Raw genomic sequence first — 27,118 nt, 5'->3', positions numbered from 1 at the left:
TCCTGGATATCCTTATTAACTTTCTGTCTCGTTGATCTGTCTAATGTTGACAGTGGGGTGTTAAAGTCTCCCATTATTATTGTATGGGAGTCTAAGTCTCTTTGTAAGTCTCTGAGGACTTGCTTTATGAATCTGGGTGCTCCAGTATTGGGTGCATATATATTTAGGATAGCTCTTCCTGTTGAATTGATCCCTTTACCATTATGTAATGGCCTTCTTTGTCTCTTTTGATCTTTGATGGTTTAAAGTCTGTTTTATCAGAGACTAGGATTGCAACCCCTGCTTTTTTTTGTTCTCCATTTGCTTGGTAGATCTTCCTCCATCCTTTATTTTGAGCCTATGTGTGTCTCTGCATGTGAGATGGGTCTCCTGAATACAGCAAACTGATGGGTCTTGACTCTTTATCCAATTTGCCAGTCTGTGTCTTTTAATTGGACCATTTAGTCCATTTACATTTAAGGTTAATACTGTTATGTGTGAACTTGATCCTGTCATTATGATATTAGCTGGTTATTTTGCTTGCTAGTTGATGCAGTTTCTTCCTAGCATCAATGGAGTTTACATTTTGACATGTTTTTGCAATGGCTGGTACCTGTTTTTCCTTTCCATGTTTAGTTCTTCCTTCAGGATCTCTTGTAGGGCAGGCCTGGTGGTGACAAAATCTCTAAGCATTTGCTTATCTGTAAAGGATTTTATTTCTCCTTCACTTATGAAACTTAGTTCGGCTGGATATGAAATTCTGGGTTGAAAATTCTTTTCTATAAGAATGTTGAATATTGGCCCCCACTCTCTTCTGGCTTGGAGAGTTTCTGCCGAGACATCTGCTGTTAGTCTGATGAGCTTCCCTTTGTGTGTAACCCGACCTTTCTCTCTGGCTGCCCTTAACATTTTTTCCTTCATTTCAACTTTGGTGAATCTGACAATTATATGTCTTGGAGTGCTCTTCTCGAGGAGTATCTTTTTGGCATTCTCTGTATTTCCTGAATTTGAATGTTGGCCTGCCTTACTAGGTTGGGGTAGTTCTCCTGGATGATATCCTGCAGAGTGTTTTCCAACTTGGTTCCATTTTCCCCATCACTTTCAGGCACACCAATCAGACGCAGATTTGGTCTTTTCACATAATCCCATACTTCTTGGAGGCTTTGTTCATTTCTTTTTACCCTTTTTTCTCTACACTTCTCTTCTCGCTTCATTTCATTCACTTGATCTTCAATCGCTGATACTCTTTCTTCCAGTTGATCGAGTTGGTTACTGAAGTTTGTGCATTTGTCACGTAGTTCTCATGTTATGGTTTTCATCTCTATTAGTTCTTTTAAGGTCTTCTCTGCATTATTCAAGTTATCCATTCATCCATTCTTTTTTCAAGGTTTTTAGTTTCTTTGCGCTGGTTACGTAGTTCCTCCTTTAGCTCTGAGAAGTTTGATCGACTGAAGCCTCCTTCTCTCAGCTCATCAAAGCCATTCTCCATCCAGCTTTGTTCCACTGCTGGTGATGAGCTGTGTTCCTTTGGAGGGGGAGAAGTGCTCTGATTTTTTGAATTTCCAGCTTTTCTGCACTGCTTTTTCCCCATCTTTGTGGTTTTATCTGTCTTTGGTCTTTGATGATGGTGACGTACTGATGGGGTTTTGGTGTGGGTGTGCTTTCTGTTTGTTAGTTTTCTTTCTTTTTTTTTTTCTTTTTCTTTTTTTTTCACAAAATAAGCACCATTTATCGATACACACAGGTCTCTTGAAATTTCAATGATCTTAATGTACCCACTGACTTTTATTTGGTTGCCTGTTATGGAGAGGTCTCATTGAGCTGCTGCTGCTTCTTTTCTTTTCTTTTTTTTTTTTTTTTTATTATCCTTTAAGTTCTAGGGTACATGTGCATGACGTTTATATCATGTATAACTCCCCAATGCAATCCCTCCCTCCTCCCCCCTCCCCATGATAGGCCCCAGTGTGTGATGTTCCCCTTCCGAGTCCAAGTGATCTCATTGTTCAGTTCCCACCTATGAGTGAGAACATGCGGTGTTTGGTTTTCTCTTCTTGTGATAGTTTGCTAAGAATGATGGTTTCCAGCTGCATCCATGTCCCTACAAAGGACGCAAACTCATCCTTTTTGATGGCTGCATAGTATTCCATGGTGTATATGTGCCACATTTTCTTAATACAGTCTGTCACTGATGGACATTTGGGTTGATTCCAAGTCTTTGCTATTGTGAATAGTGCCGCAATAAACATACGTGTGCATGTGTCTTTGTAGTAGAGTAATTTATAATCCTTTGGGTATATAGCAGTAGTGGGATGGCTGGGTCATATGGTACATCTAGTTCTAGATCCTTGAGGAATCGCCATACTGTTTTCCATAATGGTTGAACTACTTTACAATCCCACCAACAGTGTAAAAGTGTTCCTATTTCTCCACATCCTCTCCAGCACCTGTTGTTTCCTGACTTCTTAATGATTGCCATTCTAACTGGTGTGAGATGGTATCTCATTGTGGTTTTGATTTGCATTTCTCTGATGGCGAGTGATGATGAGCATTTTTTCATGTGTCTGTTGGCTGTATGGATGTCTTCTTTTGAGAAATGTCTGTTCATATCCTTTGCCCACTTTTTGATGGGGTTGTTTGCTTTTTTCTTGTATATTTGTTTGAGTTCTTTGTAGATTCTGGATATTAGCCCTTTGTCAGATGAGTAGGTTGCAAAAATTTTCTCCCATTCTGTAGGTTGCCTGTTCACTCTGATGGTAGTTTCTTTAGCTGTGCAAAAGCTCTTTAGTTTAATTAGATCCCATGTGTCAATTTTGGCTTTTGCTGCCGTTGCTTTTGGTGTTTTAGACATGAAGTCCTTGCCCTGCCTATGTCCTGAATGGTACTACCTAGATTTTCTTCTAGAGTTTTTATGGTATTAGCTCTAACATTTAAGTCTCTAATCCATCTTGAATTAATTTTCGTATAAGGGGTAAGGAAAGGATCCAGTTTCAGCTTTCTACTTATGGCTAGCCAATTTTCCCAGCACCATTTATTAAATAGTGAATCCTTTCCCCATTTCTTGTTTCTCTCAGGTTTGTCAAAGATCAGACGGCTGTAGATGTGTGGTATTATTTCTGAGGACTCTGTTCTGTTCCATTGGTCTATATCTCTGTTGTGGTACCAGTACCATGCTGTTTTGGTTACTGTAGCCTTGTAGTATAGTTGGAAGTCAGGTAGCGTGACGCCTCCAGCTTTGTCCTTTTGACTTAGGATTGTCTTGGCAATGCGGGCTCTTTTTGGTTCCATATGAACTTTAAAGCCGTTTTTTCCAATTCTGTGAAGAAAGTCATTGGTAGCTTGATGGGGATGGCATTGAATCTATAAATCACCTTGGGCAGTATGGCCATTTTCACGATATTGATTCTTCCTATCCATGAGCATGGTATGTTCTTCCATTTGTTTGTGTCCTCTTTGATTTCACTGAGCAGTGGTTTGTAGTTCTCCTTGAAGAGGTCCTTTACATCCCTTGTAAGCTGGATTCCTAGGTATTTTATTCTCTTTGAAGCAACTGTGAATGGAAGTTCATTCCTGATTTGGCTCTCTGCTTCTCTGTTACTGGTGTATAAGAATGCTTGTGATTTTTGCACATTAATTTTGTATCCTGAGACTTTGCTGAAGTTGCTTATCAGCTTAAGGAGATTTTGGGCTGAGACAATGGGGTTTTCTAAATATACAATCATGTCATCTGCAAACAGGGACAATTTGACTTCTTCTTTTCCTAACTGGATACTCTTGATTTCTTTCTCTTGCCTGATTGCCTAGCCAGAACTTCCAACACTATGTTGAATAGGAGTGGTGAGAGAGGGCATCCCTGTCTTGTGCCAGTTTTCAAAGGGAATTTTTCCAGTTTTTGCCCATTCAGTATGATATTAGCTGTGGGTTTGTCATAAATAGCTCTTATTATTTTGAGGTACGTTCCATCAATACCAATTTATTGAGCGTTTTTAGCATAAAGGGCTGTTGAATTTTGTCAAAAGCCTTTTCTGCATCTATTGAGATAATCATGTGGTTCTTGTCTTTGGTTCTGTTTATATGCTGGATTACGTTTATTGATTTGCGAATGTTGAACCAGCCTTGCATCCCAGGGATGAAGCCCACTTGATCATGGTGGATAAGCTTTTTGATGTGCTGCTGAATCCGGTTTGCCAGTATTTTATTGAGGATTTTTGCATCGATGTTCATCAGGGATATTGGTCTAAAATTCTCTTTTTTTGTTGTGTCTCTGCCAGGCTTTGGTATCAGGATGATGTTGGCCTCATAAAAAGAGTTAGGGAGGATTCCCTCTTTTTCTATTGATTGAAATAGTTTCAGAAGGAATGGTACCAGCTCCTCCTTGTACCTCTGGTAGAATTCAGCTGTGAATCCATCTGGTCCTGGACTTTTTTTGGTGGGTAGGCTATTAATTGTTGCCTCAATTTCAGAGCCTGCTATTGGTCTATTCAGGGATTCAACTTCTTCCTGGTTTAGTCTTGGGAGAGTGTAAGTGTCAGGAAATTATCCATTTCTTCTAGATTTTCTAGTTGATTTGCGTAGAGGCATTTATAGTATTCTCTGATGGTTGTTTGTATTTCTGTGGGGTCGGTGGTGATATCCCCTTTATCATTTTTATTGCGTCTATTTGATTCCTCTCTCTTTTCTTCTTTTTAGTCTAGCTAGCGGTCTGTCAATTTTGTTGATCTTTTCAAAAAACCAACTCCTGGATTCATTGATTTTTTGGAGGGTTTTTTGTGTCTCTATCTCCTTCAGTTCTGCTCTGATCTAGTTATTTCTTGCCTTCTGCTAGCTTTTGAATGTGTTTGCTCTTGCCTCTCTAGTTCTTTTAATTGTGATGTTAGAGTGTCAATTTTAGATCTCTCCTGCTTTCTCTTGTGGGCATTTAGTGCTATAAATTTCCCTCTACATACTGCTTTAAATGTGTCCCAGAGATTCTGGTATGTTGTATCTTTGTTCTCATTGGTTTCAAAGAACATCGTTATTTCTGCTTTCATTTCGTTATGTACCCAGTAGTCATTCAGGAGCAGGTTGTTCAGTTTCCATGTAGTTGAGCGGTTTGGATTGAGTTTCTTAGTCCTGAGTTCTAGTTTGATTGCACTGTGGTCTGAGAGACAGTTGTTATAATTTCTGTTCTTGTACATTTGCTGAGGAGTGCTTTACTTCCAATTATGTGGTCAATTTTGGAATAAGTGTGATGTGGTGCTGAGAAGAATGTATATTCTGTTGATTTGGGGTGGAGAGTTCTATAGATGTCTATTAGGTCCGCTTGGTGCAGAGATGAGTTCAATTCCTGGATATCCTTGTTAACTTTCTGTCTCGTTGATCTGTCTAATGTTGACAGTGGAGTGTTGAAGTCTCCCATTATTATTGTATGGAGTCTAAGTCTCTTTGTAGGTCTCTAAGGACTTGCTTTATGAATCTGGGTGCTCCTGTATTGGGTGCATATATATTTAGGATAGTTCTCTTCCTGTTGAATTGATCCCTTTACCATTATGTAATGGCCTTCTTTGTCTCTTTTGATCTTTGATGGTTTAAAGTCTGTTTTATCAGAGACTAGGATTGCAACCCCTGCTTTTTTTTGTTCTCCATTTGCTTGGTAGATCTTCCTCCATCCCTTTATTTTGAGCCTATGTATGTCTCTGCATGTGAGATGGGTCTCCTGAATACAGCAGACTGATGGGTCTTGACTCTTTATCCAGTTTGCCAGTCTGTGTCTTTTAATTGGAGCATTTAGTCCATTTACATTTAAGGTTATATTGTTATGTGTGAACTTGATCCTGTCATTATGATATTAACTGGTTATTTTGCTCGTTAGTTGATTCAGTTTCTTCCTAGCCTCGATGGTCTTTACATTTTGGCATGTTTTTGCAATGGCTGGTACCGGTTGTTCCTTTCCATGTTTAGGGCTTCCTTCAGGGTCTCTTGTAAGGCAGGCCTGGTGGTGACAAAATCTCTAAGCATTTGCTTATCTGTAAAGGATTTTATTTCTCCTTCACTGATGAAGCTTAGTTTGGCTGGATATGAAATTCTCGGTTGAAAATTCTTTTCTTTAAGAACGTTGAATATTGGCCCCCACTCTCTTCTGGCTTGTAGAGTTTCTGCCGAGAGGTCTGCTGTTATTCTGATGGGCTTCCCTTTGTGGGTAACCCGACCTTTTCTCTGGCTGCCCTTAAGATTTTTTCCTTCATTTCAACTTGGTGAATCTGGCAATTATGTGTCTTGGAGTTGCTCTTCTGGAGGAGTATCTTTGTGGCGTTCTCTGTATTTCCTGAATTTGAATGTTGGCCTGCCCTACTAGGTTGGGGAAGTTCTCCTGGATGATATCCTGAAGAGTGTTTTCCAACTTGGTTCCATTTTCCCCCTCACTTTCAGGCACCCCAATCAGACGTAGATTTGTCTTTTTACATAATCCCATACTTCTTGCAGGCTTTGTTCATTTCTTTTTCTTCTTTTTTCTTTTGGTTTCTCTTCTCGCTTCATTTCATTCATTTGATCCTCAATCGCTGATACTCTTTCTTCCAGTTGATTGAGTCGGTTACCGAAGCTTGTGCATTTGTCACGTATTTCTCTGTCATGGTTTTCATCTCTGTCATTTCGTTTATGATCTTCTCTGCATTAATTAGTCTAGCTGTCAATTCTTCCACTTTTTTTTCAAGATTTTTAGTTTCTTTGCGCTGGGTACGTAATTCCTCCTTTAGCTCTGAGAGGTTTGATGGACTGAAGCCTTCTTCTCTCATCTCGTCAAAGTCATTTTCTGACCAGCTTTGATCCGTTGCTGGCGATGGGCTGCGCTCCTTTGCAGGGGGAGATGCGCTCTTATTTTTTGAATTTCCAGCTTTTCTGCCCTGCTTTTTCCCCATCTTTGTGGTTTTATCTGTCTCTGGACTTTGATGATGGTGACGTACTGATGGGGTTTTGGTATAGGTGTCCTTCCTGTTTGATAGTTTTCCGTCTGACAGTCAGAAGGACTGTCTGTTGGTCTGTTGGAGATTGCTTGAGGTCCACTCCAGACCCTGTTTGCCTGGGTATCAGCAGCAGAGGTTGCAGAAGATAGAATATTGCTGAACAGCGAGTGTACCTGTCTGATTCTTTCTTTGGAAGTTTCCTCTCAGGGGTGACGCCACCCTGTGAGGTGTGGGGTGTCAGACTGCCCCTAGTGGGGGATGTCTCCCAGCTAGGCTACTCAGGGGTCAGGGACCCACCTGAGCAGGCAGTCTGTCCGTTCTCAGATCTCAACCTTCGCGTTAGGAGATCCACGCTCTCCCCAAAGCTGTCAGACAGAGTCGTTCGCGTCTGCAGCGGCCCCCGCTCTTTCCCCTAATGGACTGCAGCTGTGCGCTGTCCGCAGAGGTAGAGTCTACAGAGACAGGCAGGCTTCCTTGAGCTGCTGTGAGCTCCACCCAGTTCGAGCTTCCCAGCGGCTTTGTTTACCTACTTAAGCCTCAGCAATGGCGGGCGCCCCTCCCCCAGCCTCGCTGCTGCCTTGCGGATAGATCGCCGCAGACGGCTGTGTTAGCAGTGAGGGAGGCTCCGTGGGCGTGGGACCCTCCCGGCCAGGTTGGGATATATTCTCCTGGTGTGCCTGTTTCCTTAAAGCGCAGTATTGGGGTGGGAGTTACCGATTTTCCAGGTGTTGTGTGTCTCAGTTCCCCTGGCTAGGAAAAGGGATTCCCTTCCCCTTGCGCTTCCAGGTGAGGCGATGCCTCGCCCTGCTTCAGCTCACGCTGGTCAGGCTGCAGCAGCTGACCAGCACCGATTGTCCGGCACTCCCTAGAGAGATGACCCCAGTACCTCAGTTGAAAATGCAGAAATCACCGGTCTTCTGTGTCGCTCGCGCTGGGAGTTGGAGACTGGAGCTGTTCCTATTCGGCCATCTTGCTCCGCCCCTGTTAGTTTCCTTTCTAACAGTCAGGACCCTCAGCTGTAGGTCTGTTGGAGTTTGCTTGAGGTCCACTCCAGACGCTGTTTGCCTGGGTATCAGCAGCGGAGGCTGCAGGAGATAGAATATTGCTGAGCAGCGAGTGTTGCTGTCTTGATTCTTGCTCTGGAAGCGTCGTCTCAGGGGTGTACCCCGACATGCGAGGTGTGAGGTGTCAGCCTGCGCCTAGTGGGGGATGTCTCCCAGTTAGGCTACTCAGGGGTCAGGGATCCACTTGAGCAGGCAGTCTGTCCGTTCTCAGATCTCAACCTCTGTGTTGGGAGATCCACCGCTCTCTTCAAAGCTGTCAGACAGGCGCATTTACCTCTGCCGAGGTTTCTGCTGCTTTTTGTTTAGCTATGCCCTGTCCTCAGAGGAGGAGTCTACAGAGGCAGGCCGGCCTCCTCGAGCTGTGGTGGGCTCCACTCAATTGAAGGTTCCCTGTGGCTTTGTTTACCTACTTAAGCCTCAGCAATGGCGGGCGACCCTCCCCCAGCCTCGCTGCCGCTTTGCAGTTAGATCTCAGACTGCTGTGCTAGCAATGAGGGAGGTTCTATGGGCATGGGACCCTCTTGGCCAGGTGTGGGATATAATCTCCTGGTGTGCCATTTGCTAAGACCCTTGGTAAAGCACAGTATTAGGGTGGGAGTTACCCAATTTTCCAGGTGTTGTGTGTCACACTTTCCTGTGGTTAGGAAAAGGAATTCCCTTCCCCCTTGTGCTTTCCAGGTGAGGTGATGCCTCGCCCCGCTTCAGCTCTCACTGGTCGGGCTGTACCTGCAGACCAGCACCAACTGTCTGACACGCCCAGTGAGATGAACCTGGTACCTTAGCTGAAAATGCAGAAATCACCCGTCTTCTGTGTTGCTCACACTGGGAGCTGGAGGCTGGAGCTCTTCCTATTCGGCCATCTTGGGCACGCCCCCACCCTGCAGCCTTTTTTATTTTATATTAATTGTAATCAAGGCTCTGACATTCCCTTTAAGGACTGCTTCAGTGACATCTAAAAAGTTTTAAATATGATTTATCTTCATTACTATTCTCTCAAAAGTATTTCCTAATTGCCATTATAATTTTTATTTGATCCATGATCCTTTAGAAGTACTGCTTATTGATTTCTAGTGAAGTATCACTAAAGTTACAGAACAGACTCTAAAAAATAACCCAAAGTAAGATCAACTTTGGAAAATGTCCCATGGGCACTTGAAAGGAATACATTCTGTCACGATTCAGTGTTTTTACAAATGTTTCCACTTTTCTTAAATTTCTAGGCATAAATTGGTTGGGTCATATAGTAGGTCTATATTTAACAGTATAAGATATTAAACAGTTCTCCAAAGTGGTTGTGCTCTTTTCTACATATGATACTAATACATGAGTTACAGCTGTTCTATATCCTTGCTGCTATCTGATACTGTTAAGTTTGTTGCCTTTCCCTCCCTAAGCTACTCTAGTGAGTCTGAAGTGGTACCTCATTGTGTATATAGTGAGTTCTTATTTTAAGATTATATTTTTCTATTTGATTCTATTTTATAGATTCCAGTTTTTTGGTGCAATTCTCCATATTTTCATCCATTTTCTCCATCTCTTCCTCTAGTTACCTGAGCACATTAATCAATTATTTTAAAGTCTACTAATACTGGTATCTTGCATCACTGGAGTCTGTTTCTGTTGTCTTTTCTTTCTCTTGGCTTTTGGACATCTAGTTCTAAGTATGTACTTAGAAACTTTTGATTGAATACTGAATATTGTTTTAATTTTTTTAGAGGCTTTAAATGATATTATCCATAACCAGAGAAAGTTCACACTTTTCTCAGCTAGGCACAAAGTACACAGTTCATCCTCTTAATCTAGTCCAGACATCAGCAGAATCAAGGCTGCTTTGTACTTTAGGTACAGTTTATTCTACTGTCAGTTAGACCATGTTCTTACTGTATGCTCTCCAGCTCAACTGAAAGCCTGGTATGTACACTGGGCCCTTTCTCCCCTCCCCCAACCCAGTGGGTCCTGAACTCTACATCTCCTCGTCATCACAGACTAATAGATTCTTAGCCTGTTTTCCACATATTTTCCATTTAGCCTCCGTGTTTTCTTAGACTTTGGCAAATGTCTTCAGGAGAATACTGATCAAATGTTTGAGGCCCTCAAGTCTACAATTTTGTTACTGCAGCTCCTTAAGACCACCAAAAGCTCTGCTTGTTTCTCTGTCACCCAGCAGCAGCCCTGTACCTTATCCAATGTCATGCTGAAACATATTTTGAAAACTCATTAAGAAACATTTAGTTCCTATTGTTCCCAGAACTTTAGTTATTTTCACATGCATATAAATCAGACCTCCCTTAATATTTCACATGCTCCTTAAGCTCATGGTCACAAACTGAACTCACTAGCTTCCCGAAAAATCTGTTCTCTGAACATTCCCTATTTATGTTAATGGTACTAACTATTCATTCAATTATCTAAGAAAAAAGTTTAGAAACGACCCTTAACCCCTCTTCTCAACACCAAAGCCATCAAGACTAAGAATTTGGTTATCAAAATCTATGGATTCTACTTCTTAAATATTAATAAATATGTCACTCTCTGTTCCCAGTGCCCTCATCATCCCCCACAACTACTACAATAACTTCTTAACTGGACTCTGCCTTAGTTTTCTTTTTTAGATTATTCTATATGCAGCTGCCAGACTGATCTTTGTAAGATTCTAATCAGATTATAGGACTTTTGCCTTAAAATCTTCCAACAACTTCGTTATAGATTCTCTGCCACTTCACTTCACTTGGGGTTTAGCTACCTCAAATTTTTATTCCCCAGACATACCTTATGCTTCATACGAAGCTCCTTGACCATGTGACAAACTTCAATTCATCCTTGAAGATGTAGTTTAAGTATTAACTCATCTATAAAGCATTTCTTGACCTCCCTAGACTATTCCTGCCTCACTTTAAGCATTATAATTACTTTTTGTCTCTTTTTCTCCTACTGTCTGTCCTCTCTTGGTGCTCATCCTATTAATCTTCATCATCATCACTACTATCACCACTACCACTACCATCATCATGGTAGTAACAGGTACTTTTTATTGAGATCTTATTAAATGTCAGATACAATGTTAAGTACTTTACATACATTTCTCCATTTAATGCTATCAACAAACTAGAAGATCAATATTATAATCTCCATTATAAAATTAAGGATATTGAGGCTCAGAGGTGAAGTTACTTGCTTAAGTTTACTAAGTTCATAAGGGATACATACATTCAAACTTAAGTCCATTTGTAAATATGTACTATCCTGTCATATATTCTAGTTTTATATTCTCAGCATAAAGGACAGTCCCTGGCATGTAGTAAGTTTTCAATAAATGTTTGCTTTGTTGTTGAAAAGTACTAAACAAGATAATATATGAAGGCCCTTGTGAATTACAAAATTCTGCATGAATACTATTATTGCCTCTCACCTTGACTCTGTTTATATATGTTATCCTAATTCACCATCCTTATCCCCTTCCCTGCAAAACACGTATTTATCCACCCAAACCCAACTGATGTATAATATTTTCTCTAACTCTCCAGATAAAATCGTTAATCCCCTCTTCTGTGCTCACATGGACTCTGTACCTATCTCTGCAACTGCACTAATTATATTACTTATTTGAATATATTTGTTTCTCATCCTCCCTCCCCAACTTATGAGTTCTTCAAGAAAAGGAATGAATTTTATTTATCTTTGTATCATCTGAGCCTAAGACAGTGCCTATGATATGCAAGATAAAAAATAAATGTTTTCTGAATAAATGCAGAACCATTCTTAGACCTGGATAAGAGGCGAGCCCTTATCACGAGACCCACATTTTTAATAGTCCCACTTTGGCCTGTCTCTGACCATTTCTCTTCCCATAGTCCTCAGAGACTAAGCAACTAGGGGAAGGTTCGCACCTGAAGCCTATGACTGCCCACCTATACTCTGTTCCAGGTAGCCAGGCCCCTGAAATTATTTACTCAAACTTTCCAAGGCCACTTTTAGGGTATACACAGTTCTGTTCCCCACCTTTATCTTCCTCAGAGCAGGCTGCACCTCTCGTGTGCATCTAGGCTCAATGGGACATTAAGGGGTGACTACTTACAGGCATGTACTCAGAACTTGGATATCTGGGCTGAGTTGAACCATAGCATGTATCCAAAATTCATCGAGTACAAAATAGAGGTACGAATAAGAATAGAAAGGGGGTGGACTGGAGGCTGACTCTCCCCAAACTGCCATTCATGTTTCTGCAAGTAACTCAGAGGAGTTCAAGAATTACAAATTTGAGTCTGACCTTCTAGTCACTATGAAATCATATTTGTCAAGGTAGGACAACAGAATATGTGTCATTTAACAGTTTTTTAGCTCAGCTTATGACATTTAAATACTTAGATGTAAGTAAGGTACATAAACTTGTATTTGTAATGTGAGCCCAGTACTACAAATATTAGAGGCAGGCTTAAATCAATTATCCCATGAATAAACTATAAATAAATGAAAATACATGTGAAATCACTTAAAATAACCCAATAAATATTTCCTTTGACATAGCTACTATACCAGCAGTCGCTGTTTTTTTAAATGAATTCTTCTAAATAAAGAATACTGCTATTACAGAAACAGTTGCCCATTAAGATGAAGGAAAACTTATTAGTAATACAAGAGAAGAAACGGATTACTAATTAAAAGATTTTTTTTTCATTGAGATGAAATAGCATTGAAAAGGAACTAGGAAACTTTTAGGTCCAATGACTACCCATTAGGGAAATGACTCTTTATTCAATAAATGGTGCTGGGGTAACTGGCTAGGCAAATGCAGAAGAATGAAACTGGACCCCTACCTTTACTATACAAAAACATTAACTCAATATGAATTAAAGATTTAAATGTAAGACCTCAAACTATAAAAATCCTAGAAGAAAACCCAGGAAGTACCATTCTGGATATCAGCCTTGGCAAAAACTTTATGACTAAATCCTCAAAAGCAATTGCAACAAAAGCAAAAACTGACAAATTGGACTCAAACTAAAGAGCTTCCTCACAGCAAGAGAAACTATCAATGGCATAAACAGACAACCTACAGAATGGTAGAAGATATTTACAAACTACGCACCTGACAAAGGTCTGATATCCAGTATCTGTAAGGAATTTTTTTTTTTTTAAAATTATACTTTAAGTTCTAGGGTACATGTGCACAACGTGCAGGTTTGTTACATATGTATACTTGTGCCGTGTTGGTGTGCTGCACCCATCAACTTGTCAGCAATTTAAACAATTTGGCCGGGTGTGGTGGCTCACACCTGTAATTCCCCCAATTTAGGAGGCTGAGGCGAGCGGATCACCTGAGGTCAGGAGTTCGAGACCAGCCTGGCCCACATGGCGAAACCTTGTCTTGACTAAAAATACAAAAATTAGCCAGGCCTGTAGTCCCAGCTACTCGGGAGATAGGCACGAGAATCACTTGAATCCGAGAGGCAGACACTGCAGTGGGCTGAGAATGTGCCACTGGACAGAGTGAGACTCCATCTCAAAAAGAAAAAAAAGAAAAAAGAAAAAAAAAAAACACCAAGCAAAGCAAAAAACAGCCCCATTTAAAAAGTGGGCAAAAGACATGAACAAATATTTCTCAAAAGAAGACATACAAGTGGCCAATAAACATGAAAAAATGTTCCACATCACTAATCATCAGAGAAATGCAAATCAAAACCAAAATGAGATACCATCTAACACCAGTCAAAACAGATATTACTAAAAAGTCTAAAAATAACAGATAATTGCAAGGTTGCAGAGAAAAGGGAATGCTTATTCATTGTTGGTGGAAATGTAAATTAGTTCAGTCACTGTGGAAAGCAGTTTGGAGACATTTCAAAGAACTTAGAACTACCATTTGATCCAGCAATACTATTATTTGGTACAATGAATCCTTCTACCAAAAAGACACATGCATTCATATGTTCATCGCACCACTATTCACAACAGCAAAGGCACAGAATCAACCTAGGTGCCCATCAATGGTGAACTGGATAAAGAAAATATGGTATGTATACACCATGGAATACTATGCAACCATATAAAAGAATGAAATCATGTCCTTTACAGCAACATGGATGTAGCTGGAGGCCATTATCCTAAGCAAATTAACACAGAAACGGAAAACCAAATATTGCATGTTCTCACTTATAAGTGGAAGCTAAACTTTGGGTACACATAGACACAAAAATGAAAACAATAAACACTGAAGACTACTAGAGGGAGGGAGAGGGGAGAAGCAAGGGATGAAAACTACCTACTGGGTACTATACTTACTATCTGAGTGACAGGATCATTTGTACCAGAAACTTCAGCATCACATAATATACCCACGTAACAAACCATCACCTGTACCCCCGATTCTAAAATAGAAGTTGAAATTATAAAAAACAAAACCAAAAAGACCCCAAAGACTATTCATTATGTTATTTGAACACATTTCTAGCACTTTACAGTAACCTATAGCAATTTTGTTATAGTATTATATGGAGTATTTCAAAATAAAAGTGTTATTGCCTTATATTTTATAGCACTTCACAAATTTCAAACTATTACACATATTAGCACTTTGTTTAGTGCCTTATGCATAGTATGTCAATAACATCTGATGAAGTAAATCCTCATACTGGATTTCATTATAATCTTTTCTTTCTTTCTTTCTTTCTTTTTTTTTTTTGAGACAGAGTTTCGCTCTTGTTGCCCAGGCTGGAGTGTAATGGCGCGATCTCGGCTCACTGCAACCTCCACCTCCCGGGTTCAAGTGATTCCCCTGCCTCAGCCTCCCAAGTAGCTGGGATTACAAGCATGAGCCACCACACCCGGCTAATTTTATATTTTTAGTAGAGATGGGGTTTCTCTATGTTGGTCAGGCTGGTCTCGAACTCCTGACCTCAGGTGATCCACCTACCTCAGCCTCCCAAAGTGCTAGGATTACAGACGTAAGCCACCACACCCGGCCCATTATAACTTTTTATGCATTGTTTATAAGTCACTAGGCACAATGAAGTTTGTCAAGACAACTGGGGTTGAGGTCTAAGGAGCACAGTAAAAACCCATAGCCTGTAGTCCCAGCTACTCAAGAGGCTGAGGCAGGAGAATTGCTTGAACCAGGGAGGCAGAGGTTGCGGTGAGCCGAGATCGCACCACTGCACTCCAGCCCGGCAACAGAGACTCCATCTCAAAAAAAAAAAAAAACAGGAAAAAAAAAAAAAAGAAATGCAACTGATGGAGAAGAACTTCTTCAACTTGATAAAGTGCATCTACAAAAAATGTACAGCTAACATCATACTTGATGGTAATAAACTGTAAGTTTACTTGCTGGGATAAAAAACAAGGCAAAGATGTACCCTCTCATTAACATCATACTGAAAATCCGTGCTAATGAAATAAGGCAACAAAAGGAAATAAACGGCATACGAATCGGGAACGAAGAAATAAAACTATCTTTGTTCACAGGTGACATGATCATATAATAAAAAAGTCACTGAACAAGCTACTGGAACTAATAAGTGATTACAGCAGGGTTGAAGGATACAAGTTTAATATACAAAAGTCAATCATTTTCCTACATACCAGCAATGAACAGGTAGAGTTTAAAATTAAAAGCACAATACCATTTATATGATTTCCAAAATGAAAGACTTAGGTATAAGTCTAACAAAATATATGTAAGATCTATAGGAGCAAAAACAACAAAACACTGAAGAAGGAAATCAAAGGACAACTACATAAAATGGCGAGATAATCTATGGTCCTGGAAAGACTCAATATTGTCAAGATGTCAGTTATCCCCAACTTGATATATACATTAACTGCAATCTCAGTAAAAATCTCAACAAACAAGTTATTTTGAGGATATGGCAACCTTATTTAAAGTTTATGTAGAGAGGTAAAGCCAACACGACATTAAAGAAGAAAAACAAGGTTGAAAGACTGAAATTACGTGACTTTAAGACTTATTACAAAGCTACACGTCACACCCACTTTCGCCAGCACCCAGGTAGAGAACCAGAGGGCCTGAGGACAGGACTGCCTCACCCACTACCACCACTGCAGGCACTGATGCTTGTCATCCAGGTGCCTGGGGATCAACCCACCTTACCCACAATGAGATATCATCTCACCACAGTTAGAATGGCAATTATCAAAACAACAAAAAGTAACAAAAGCTGATGAGGATGTAGAGAAAAGGGAACTTTTACACACTGTTGGTGGGAATGTAAATTAGTACAGAAATTATGGAAAACAGTATGGAGATTTCTTTTTTCTTTTTTTTAATGGATATAATTGGTTTTTTAAAATTATTATTATTGGCCGGGCGCGGTGGCTCAAGCCTGTAATCCCAGCACTTTGGGAGGCCGAGACGGGCGGATCACGAGGTCAGGAGATCGAGACCATCCTGGCTAACACGGTGAAACCCCGTCTCTACTAAAAAATACAAAAAAAAAAATAGCCGGGCGAGGTGGCGGGCGCCTGTAGTCCCAGCTACTCGGGAGGCTGAGGCAGGAGAATGGCGTAAACCCGGGAGGCGGAGCTTGCAGTGAGCTGAGATCCGGCCACTGCACTCCAGTCCGGGAGACACAGCAAGACTCCGTCTCAAAAAAAAATAAATAAATAAATAAATAAATAAATAAATAAATAAAATTATTATTATTATACTTTAAGTTCTAGGGTACATGTGCATAACGTGCAGGTTTGTTACATATGTATACTTGTGCCATGTTGGTGGAGACGTCTTTAAAAAAAACTTAAAAACAGAACTTCCAGATGACCCAGCAACTCCATTACTGGGTATCTATTCAAAGGAAAAGAAATCAGTGTATCAAAGGGCTACCTGTACCCCCATGTTTACTGCGGCATTATTCACAATTGTCAAGACACTGAATCAACTTAAGTGTCCTCAACAGAGGGACACAAAGAAAATGTGGTATATATACACAATGGAATACTATTCAGCCATAAAAAAGAATAAAATCCTGTCATTTGCTGCAACACAGACGGAACTGGCAGTCATTATGTTAAATCAAACAAGCCAGGCACAGAAAGACAAACATCGCATGTTCTCACTCATATGTGGGAGCTAAAAATGCTGATCCCATAGAGGTAGAAAGTAGAATGAATGATAGTTAACCAGAGGGTGGGAAGGGAGGAGGGGATGAAGAATGGGTTAATAGTTAATGGTATAATCATACAGTTAGATAGGCAGAATAAATTCTACTTACTGGTAGCACAGTAGGGTGACTCTAGTTAACAATAATTTATTGTGTATTTCAAAACAGCTAGAAGATTTGAAATGTTTCCAACACAAAGAAATCATAGTGTTTGAGATGACAGATATCCTAATTACTCTGATTTGATTATCACACATCACACATTTGATCATACACATTGCATGGTATAAAAATATCACATGTATCCCATAAATATATACAATTATTATGTATCAATAAAAATATGTAAGTAAAGCTACAATAATCGAGATAGTGTGGTAGGGCAAAAGACAAACAGATTGATGGAACAGAACAAAGAGATCAATGGAACAGATTAGAGAACCGAGTCCAAAACACACAACCACATAAATGCAGTCAACTGATTTTTAACAAAAGAGCAAAGGCAATATGATTAATAAAAGATGGTCTTTTCAACAAATGGTGCTGGAACAATTGGACATTCACATGTAAAAAAAAATGACTCTAAACACAGATCTTACACCTCTCACAAAAATTAACAAAATGGATCATAGAGAAAAATGTAAAATGCAAAACTACAAAACTCCTAGAAGGTAACACAGGAGAAAATCTAAGTGACTTTGGGTATGGCAGCGACTTTTTTATATATAACACCAAAGGCACAATCCATGAAAGAAAGAACTGATAAGGCGGACTTCATTTTGCTCTGCAAAAGATACTGTCAACAGACGAGAAGACATGCTACAGACGGGGAAAAAATGTTTACGAAAGACTGATAAAGAACTGTTATTCAAAATATACAAAGAACTCTTAAAATTCAATAAGAAAAACAAATGACTCAAAAAATGAGCAAAAGACCTGAACAGACACATCATCAAAGAAGATATACAGATGACAAATAAGCATGTGAAAAGGTGTTCCATATTATATGTCATTAGGGAAGTGAAAATTAAAACAATGAGATACAACTACACACCTACCAGAATGGCCAAAATCCAAAATACTGACAACACGAAATGCTGGCAAGGATGTTGAGCAACAAGAACTCTCATTCCTTGCTGGTGGAAATGCAAAATGGGTATAGCCACTTTGGAAGACAGTTTGGTATTGTCTTATAAAGCTAAATATATTTTTACCATATGATCCAGCAATCGTACTCCTTGTTATTTACTCAAATGAGCTAGAAAGTATGCCCCCACAAAAACTTGTACATAGATTTTAAAGTAGCTTTATTCATATTTGCTAAATATTGGCAGCTAACAATATGTCCTTCAGTAGGTGAATAACTAAACTGCAATACATTCAGATAATGGGATATTATTCGTACTAAAATAAATGAGCTATCAAGTCATAAAAAAGCACTAGAGGAAATGTACATGCATACTTCTAAGTATAAAAAGCCAATCTGAAAAGGTTACATACATACTGTATGATTCCAACTACATGACATTCTGGAAAAGGCAAAACTATGGAAGCAGTAGAGTTCAGTGGTTACCACAGGATAGGGTGTAAACAGGGAGGAATAGGCAGAGCACAGAGGATTTTAGGGAAGTGAAAGTACTCTGTGTAATACCATAATGGCAGACACATGACATTATGTATTTGTCAAAACCCACAGAATGCCTAACACTAAAGGTGAACCCTAATGTAAACTATGGACTTTGGGTAATAATAATGTATCAATGTAGGTTCATCAGTTCTAATAAACTGTACCACTATGGTGCAGGATAGTGACAGTAGGAGAGGCTACGCATTTGTGGAGCAGAGGGTATGCTCTCTGTACTTTCTGCTCAATTGTGCTGTGCGCCTAAAACTGCTCTAAAAAAATCAAGTCTAATAGAAAATCAAACCAAAAAACCAAACCATAGCTCTTCACCATCTTCTAATACTTCACCCAGATCAAAAACAGCTGTTTTCAACATGGATCAGAGGGCAAAACCATTACCTTTTCTAAAGTTCATCTTCCAAAAACATCTTAACTGGCAATTTAAGGCTCACAGGGTGGATTAAATAACTTACTTTTCAATTTTCTTCTTTTGTTCTTTTTGCCTTTGTTGTTCTTTTACTTGTTCTCTCTCAATATCCATGAAAAGTCGTCTATGTCTCAGGTACTGCTTTTGACGCTAAAGGAAAGAAGTTAAAATTACTAAGATTCTGCTTTCAGAGGAATTTCCAAGGAAGAAAAATATTCTTATACCATAGACAAAAACAAACAGCAAGCAAACAAAAATAGATGATATAGAAGTTACATGGGATTAAGTCTTTAATTTCCTTCTGTCTATGATCACTCAGGATGTCACATACACAAGAATTTTACATTTTCAAGCACATAGCTATTATATGTCACATACACAAGAATTTTACATTTTCAAGCACATAGCTATTATATGTTAATAGGCAAACCAGAGAAAGTATTTAGTCTGTGTTGCTCTGAAATATTTACTTTGTGTTCCCAAGTAGTAAGTACCATAAAAGCAGGGCCACAGAAAGAACGTAGAAGATATTTTATAACAGAACCAATAGTTACTTTAACTTTTCAAAATTAAAACAGTATCACAAAAGCATACTCTAAGCCTAGCCTAACATGGCACGGAGGAAGGTAGAAGGGCTGAGGTATACTAAAGCCTCAGACTCACAAACAAAACAAGTAGAATAAAAGCAAGTGCTACTAGACTGTATGTGATCTGTTCATACCTCTGGATTTATATATACTCTTTTAAATACACAAGCTATTCAATGAGCAAAAAGCATGTCTATGTATATACCAGAGTAGTGCAGGGCTTTTTGCTAAAAATTATTGAAGGTCTATACTCAATATTGATGATGCATCGGAATCACCAGTGGTATTTTTAAAAAACAAAAATGCCCTAAACCTCCATTTTCAGATATTGATTTGGTATATCTGGTTTAGATCTAGGCATATTTGTATTTTGAAAAACGCTCCCCATCTGATTCTGGTCCATGGCCAGGGTTAAGAACTATTGGTTTAAACTAACTTTAGATTGAAAAGAGAAAAAAAAAAAGAAAGTCATAAAGTAACTATCTTCCTTTAAATAAGTAATACTGGCAAATATACATTAGCTGGAGAAATTTATTAGTATCAAATAATTGGTTTCACATCAATGTACCCTAACTCATAGGAGCTTAGAAAAGAAATTCAACACATTATAACGAGTCAAGCAACTTTTATTTTATTTATGAAATTTGTGGTATTAGCTCTTTTATGTGTTAGGACACAACAAATTGTTTCCAATTTCTCATATATTAATACTATCATGGTAGAAATATTGGTGTCCAAAAGCAGTATCATTACATACCTCTTTCTTATCTTCTTCTTTATCTACGCCAGACTGAAATGCCAGTGGAGCTTGGAATTCAGTGCTCAATCCTGATTGATATCCATCATAAGCCTGTTAGAAGGTCCAGTCACACAAAGTGACAAAATTACCAAAAACTACCCCATGAGCCATTCTGATATTTTTATCTATTCTTTTCTTTTGCAAACTTGGCTTAACTGGATAAAGAAGCAAAAATAAATAAATAAATAAAAAGGGGGATATAACGAATAAAATCAAAAAAGAATGAAAGGAAGCCATGTCAGAAGGAATTAACCAAACATAAAATAATAAATAGAAGAAAAGGATTCAGGTCAAAAATATGAATAAACAAAAAATTAAAATGTTCAGAAAATTCTTTTAAAGTGGTCACTTGAAATCACTGCCATGAGTACACTTGGAATAGAATCTAGGATAAATAGCCAGATTCCTTAATATTCCAATTCTACATATGATCACTTTGAATTTATACAACCCTCTTAGTGTGCATGAGTCCAGAGAAAAATAGCATATCAAACAACTGGAATGGCATGGAGGAAACAGGCTAATTTCCACCCATGTTTACTGGGAAAGTCTTACAACATAACTCGGTATATCTACTTGGACATTAGATAGGTCAAATAATGATCTCCAAGTTTTAGAAATAAAAACTTTAAAATATTTAATCTTTAAAGTTTAAAAGTTATTTATCTTTCAACAAGGTTGCAGGACACATGATCAATATACAAAAATCAATTGTGTTTCTATACTTGTAAAGAACAATCTAGAAAGTAAATTAAGAAAAAATTTACATTTACAATATCTTCAAAAAGAATAAAACACTTAGAAATTTAACAGAGGAAGTGTGAATTTTATACTCTGAAACATACAAAACATTGTTTAAAAAAAAATGAAAGATGACCTATATAATGGAAAGACATCCCATGCTTATGGACTGGAAGACCTAATATTGTTAAGATGGCAGCATTCCCCAAATCAATCAACAAATTTAATAAATCTCCATCAAAATGTCAGTTGTTCTTGGCAGAAATTGACAAGACGATCCTAAAATTCTTGTGAAAATGCAAAGGATCCAGAATAGCTAAGACAGTCTTGAAAAAGAACAAAGTTAGGGGACTCACTCTTCCTAACATCAAAACTTACTACAAAGATACAATAATCAAGACAAATTGTACTAATTCAAGGATAGATATGCTATAGATCAATGGAATAGAAGTGAGAGTTCAGAAATAAACTCTTACATTTATAATGAATTGATTTTCAATAAGAGTGCCAAGACAATTCAATTGAAAAATAAATGCCTTTTTAACAGATGATTCTGGGACACAGGTTATCCACATGCAAATGAATGAAGTTGGACCTCTCTAGTGTTATTGTCTAACACTATACACAAAAATCTACTCAAAACTGATCACAGGCCTAAATATAAGAGCTAATACTATAAGACTTAGAAGATCGCATAGGAGTAAATCTTTGTGATTTTGGCTTAGGTAATGGGTTCTTAGATATGACAATAAAAGCACGAACCATGAAAGAAAAAGTAGACAAATTGGAATTTATCAAAATTAAAAACTTCTGTGCTGCAGAGGAAACCACCAAGAAAGTGAAAGGCAACCCACAGAACAGGAGGACATTTGCAAATCATATGTATCTGATAAGGGACTTGTTTGTGGAACATATTATGAATTCTCATACTCAATAATCATAACACAAATAACCCAATTACAAAATGGGCAAAGCATCTAACAGTTCTTCAAGCAAGATATACAAATGGTCAGTAAGTACATGAAAAAGTATTCAATATCATTAGCTATTAGGAAAATACAAATCAAAAGTACAGTGAGATGCTACTTCACACCCACTTGGATGGCAGTAATTAAAAATATAGATAATAACAAGTGTTGATGAGGATGTGAAGAAATTGAAGCCCTCAAATACTGCTGGTGGGAGTGAAAAACAGTGCAGTCACTTTGGAAAAATCAGTTTGGCAGGTCCTCAGAAGGTCAAGCACAGTTACCACACGTTCCACTAATTCCACTATGAGGTGTACGCCCAAGAGAAGTGAAAAATATGCCCACAAAAAAAAACTTGTACACAAATGTTCACAGCAGTATTATTCCTAACAGCCAAGGAGAAATAAGCCAAACTTCCATCAATAGATGAATAAAATATGCTATATGCACAAAATAGAATATCTTTCAGCAATGAATAGGAACAAAGTACTGCTATATGCTACATCAATGGATTTTGAAAACATCTGCTAAGTGAAAGAAGCCAGTCACAAAAGGCCACATCTTTCATGGTCTCCTTTATATAGACTTTCCAGAATAGGCAAATCTGTAAAGACAGAAAATAGCTTAGTGGTTGCCTAGGACTGGAGGAGGGGCTAAAGGGAAAAGGGGAGTGGTACAGGACTTTTAGGGGGTGACGAAAATGTTCTGAGATTGATTGTGGTTCATGCCACAAACACAACCTGTGATTTTTGCACAACCCTGTAAATACTAAAAACACTGTATACTTTAAATAGGTCAATTGTATGGTATGTGAATTACAGTCATTCATTATTTGCATATTCCATATTTGCAAATTTGCCCATTCACTACAGTTTATGTGTAATCCCAGTACTCATGGTGTTTTTGCAGGCCTTTGCAGACATGCATACAGCTGCGAAAAATGTGAGTCACCCAATATGCATGTTGCCAACTGAGGCTGACCAAGGTGATACTCTGCCTTTTTGTTTCAGCTTTCATACTGTAAACAAGTGTCCTTTTTACAGTCTATTTGGTGCCAAGTTTTTGCATTTTTGTGTTCTAGGTTAGTGATTTCACTGTTAAAATAGTCCCCATGCATAGGTGAAGTACTATTTATTATTACTAAGCACAAAAAGTCAGTGGTGTACCTTATGGAAAAAATATGCCTGTTAGATAAGCTTCATTCCAGCATGAGTTACAGTGCTGTTGGCTGTGAGTTCATGTTAACAGATCAACCATATATATTAAATAAGGTGTTTTAAAGAGAAATATATATAAAATAAGGTTATGTAGTGATTAGCTGACAAAAATGGTATGACCAGAGGCTTGCAGGAATCTACCCCAGTATCTCCCCTAGGAGCAAAAATTCAGTATTTCCTGATTCAGTGTTTGTAACTTTATATAACACAACTACTATGCATAACAAGAATAAACTGTATATATCAATAAAGCTATTATTATTTAAAAAGTTATTTGTTTTGTGACTCTAAAAGTCTGAAAATCTATACAGCAAAATGTTAATGAGAAATACCTCTAAAATTTTTGGTTATCTTTTTCATTTGTGTTTATCTTCTCTACAATAAAAATGAAGTTACTTTCTGTTTTCAATAAAGAAAACTGAACTCCCAGTACTGGCCAATGGCGAAACACACTTCGGGCTCTCTCTTGCCCTCACTGACTGTAACTAAGACTTCCAGGAAGTGTAGCTCCTGGGATCTGGAGAGTGTAGGGGGGACCTAGAGAGCAGTGAGCTAGAAAGTGGACCCCTTAATTCTGTGTGTGAACTGCCACATACCTCAGAATCACCCCTGAACTGCGCACGCATGGGACAGACCTATAGGAGTATAATGAAAGCTTTGAAAACTAAACTAACATTGGAGCCACTGTGCACAGGAGAGATCACTTACAGTTGGAATTTACCCAGGTTGACTGCCTGCTAGAACAAACAAACAAACAAAAGATACAATATTCTTCAGAGGATTTTAACAGAAACCAGTCTCAAAATATAATATTAAAAATGTTAGCCTGGTGGCTAACATGGTGGCTCATGCCTGTAATCCCAGCACTTTGGGAGGCCAAGGCAAGTGGATTACTTGAGGTCAGGTGTTCAAGACCGGCCTGGCAAACATGGCAAAACCCCGTCTCCACTAAAAATTAAAAAAAAAAATTAGCCAAGCGTGGTGGTGGGCACCTGTAATGCCAGCTACTAAGGAGGCTGAAACATGAGAATCACTTGAACTCAGGAAGCAGAGGTTGCAGTGAGCCGAGATCACGCCACTGCACTCCAGCCTGGGTGACAGAGCAAGACTTCATCTCACACAAAAAAAGTCTAGGATACAACTTAAAGTTAGTTGACAAAGAAGAAAGCAGGAAGATGTGACCAATTTTGAGGGGTGAAGATAATAAACAGATCCCAACTCCAGGGTGACCCAGATGTTGAATTACCAGACAAAACCTTTAAAGCAGTGATTAATACTGTATCTATGAGGTAAAGGCAAACCCAATTGAAGTGAAAGAAAATATAGAAGTTCTCAGCACAAAAATAAAAACTATTTAAAAATACAGATCCAAATTTTAGAGACAGAAAAACACAACATGTGAAATCAAAAATTCACTGGATAGACTCAATAGAAGAACGAAAAAAAAGTCAGTGAACTTGAATCTATTGGATCAATATAAATGATCCAATGTGAAGAACAAAGAGAAAAAACGAGACTGGAAAAAAAATGCACAGCATGTCGATGATGCATCTGTGGGACAGTATCAAAAGGTCTAACATTTGTGTCAATGGAGTTGCAGAAGGAAAGGAGAAAATAATTGGTACATAAAAAGCATTTGAAGACATGATGGCAAAAAACTTTCCAAATTTGGTCAAAGATACAGATTTACAGATTGAAAATGTTCATCATACCTGAGATGGGATAAACTAAAAATCATTATGCCCAGACACATCATAATTAAACTGCTGGAAACCAAAAAATAACAAGAGTTTTGAAAGTAGCCAGAAAAAATAGACATATTATATATAGAAGAACAATGACGCAAATAATTACAAATTTGCTATCAAAGACTGGAAACTAGAAGACAGTGGAACGATATTTTTAATGTGCTGAAAGAAAAGAACTGTCCATCCAGAAATCCATATCCAGTAAAAATATATTTTAGGATTGATGACAAAAGATATTCTCAGATGAAAGAAAATTAAGCAAATGCATTGCTACAAGACCTGCACCACAAGAAAAGGTAAAGTTAGCCGGAAAATGATACCAGGGAGGAATTTGAAACTTCAGGAATGAAAGACAAGCAACAAAAAGAGTCAATAAGTAGAGCTCTCGGCCGGGCACAGTGGTTCACGCCTATAATCCCAGCACTTTGAGAGGCCGAGGCGGATGGATCACGAGGCAGGAGTTCGAGATCAGCCTGATTAACATGGCGAAACCCTATCTCTACTAAAAATACAAAAATTAGCCAGGCATGGTGGCAAGCACCTGTAATCCTAGGTACTCAGGACGCGGAGGCAGGAGAATGGCTTGAACCTGGGAGGCGGAGGTTGCAGTGAGCCGAGATCACACTACTGCACTCCCGCCTAGGCAACAGAGTGAGACTCTGTCTCAAAAAAAAAAAAAAGTAGAGACTCTCTCAAGTTTTTCACAAAAACATGTATGATTATTGAAGGAAAAAAAATGGAGTTTTCAGTGTAGGTAGATGGAACACCTATGACAATTATAACATAAAGGGGAAAGGGTAAAATGACCTATCTGATTATAAAGCTTTTACATTTACTTAATGTGGTAAACTATTAACTCAAAGTAGACTGTGAAAGGTTTGGTATGTATATTGTAATCCTCAGAGCAACCATTATAAGATAATATGAAGAGATAGAGCCAAAAAGATACTAGGTCAATTAGAATGAAATTAAGTGATATTCAAATAAAGACACTTCTGCTTGAAGCCACAGTGCAATAATAGAACGGAATTTACCTTTCTCCTGAAGGCTGAAAAAACAAAAAACAAACAAAAATCTATACAACAATGGTTTTTAAACACTGGCTATGAGGAAACACAGGATGATTACTTCTCATAGGAAACAAATGTGGTCAGCACTACAATTGTCCTAGCTTACTGCCTGAATAATTTCTAGTCCACAACATGGAGAGAGGGATTCCAGACAGACCTTGGCAGCCTCTCCGGGGAATGACAAGAAGAAACCACACTGTACCTTTAGCACTTTGCTTGCAAATCTCAGCTAAATTTCCAAGTTCATTGCTTATAAGTTATGTCTTCCATACAACTGTAGGACACAATTTAGTTAAGCTTCCTACCACTAAATAACAAGTTTTACCTTTCCCCCAGTTTCCAATAACATGTTCCTCATTTCCTTGAGCTTCACTGACAGTATTTTTATTTATTTTTTATTTTATTTATTTATTTGTTTGTTTGTTTATTTATTTTTGAGACAGAGTTTCGCTCGTCGCCCTGGCTGGAGTGCAGTGGTGCGATCTTGGCTCACCGCAACCTCAGCCTCCCAGGTTCAAGTGATTCTTGTGCCTCAACCCTTGCAGCTGCGATTACAGGTGCATGCCACCATGCCTGGCTAACTTTTATATTTTTAGTAGAAATAGGGTTTCACCATGTTGGCCAGTCTGGTCTCAAACTCCTGGTCTCAAGTGATCCGTTCACCTCGGCCTCCCAAAGTGCTGGGATTATAGGCATGAGCCACCACGCCCAGCGGACAGTATCTTTAATGTACACATTTCTACCAATATTTTGCTTCTAAAAATGAAGATATTCTCTAAAATGATGGCCAGGAGCAGTGGCTCACACCTGCAATCCTAACACTGGGAGACTGAGGCAGGAGGA

The 27,118-nt window shown here is 38.6% G+C and overlaps 1 protein-coding gene across 1 annotated transcript in view; it reads right to left on the bottom strand.

Moving 5' to 3' along the window:
• Window positions 1–27,118, bottom strand: part of CCDC15 (coiled-coil domain containing 15) — a 93,429-nt gene that overhangs the window by 22,166 nt on the left and 44,145 nt on the right. Inside the window, 2 exon segments of the mRNA XM_033205435.1 lie at window positions 19,192–19,295; window positions 20,490–20,582. Coding sequence (XP_033061326.1) covers window positions 19,192–19,295; window positions 20,490–20,582 — 197 coding nt within the window.

This window comes from Trachypithecus francoisi, unplaced genomic scaffold, assembly GCF_009764315.1.
Source record: "Trachypithecus francoisi isolate TF-2019V2 unplaced genomic scaffold, Tfra_2.0 Lachesis_group8, whole genome shotgun sequence".
In the NCBI taxonomy this organism is placed as follows: Eukaryota; Metazoa; Chordata; class Mammalia; order Primates; family Cercopithecidae; genus Trachypithecus; species Trachypithecus francoisi.
This window is presented reverse-complemented; position numbering and strand designations above follow the sequence as displayed.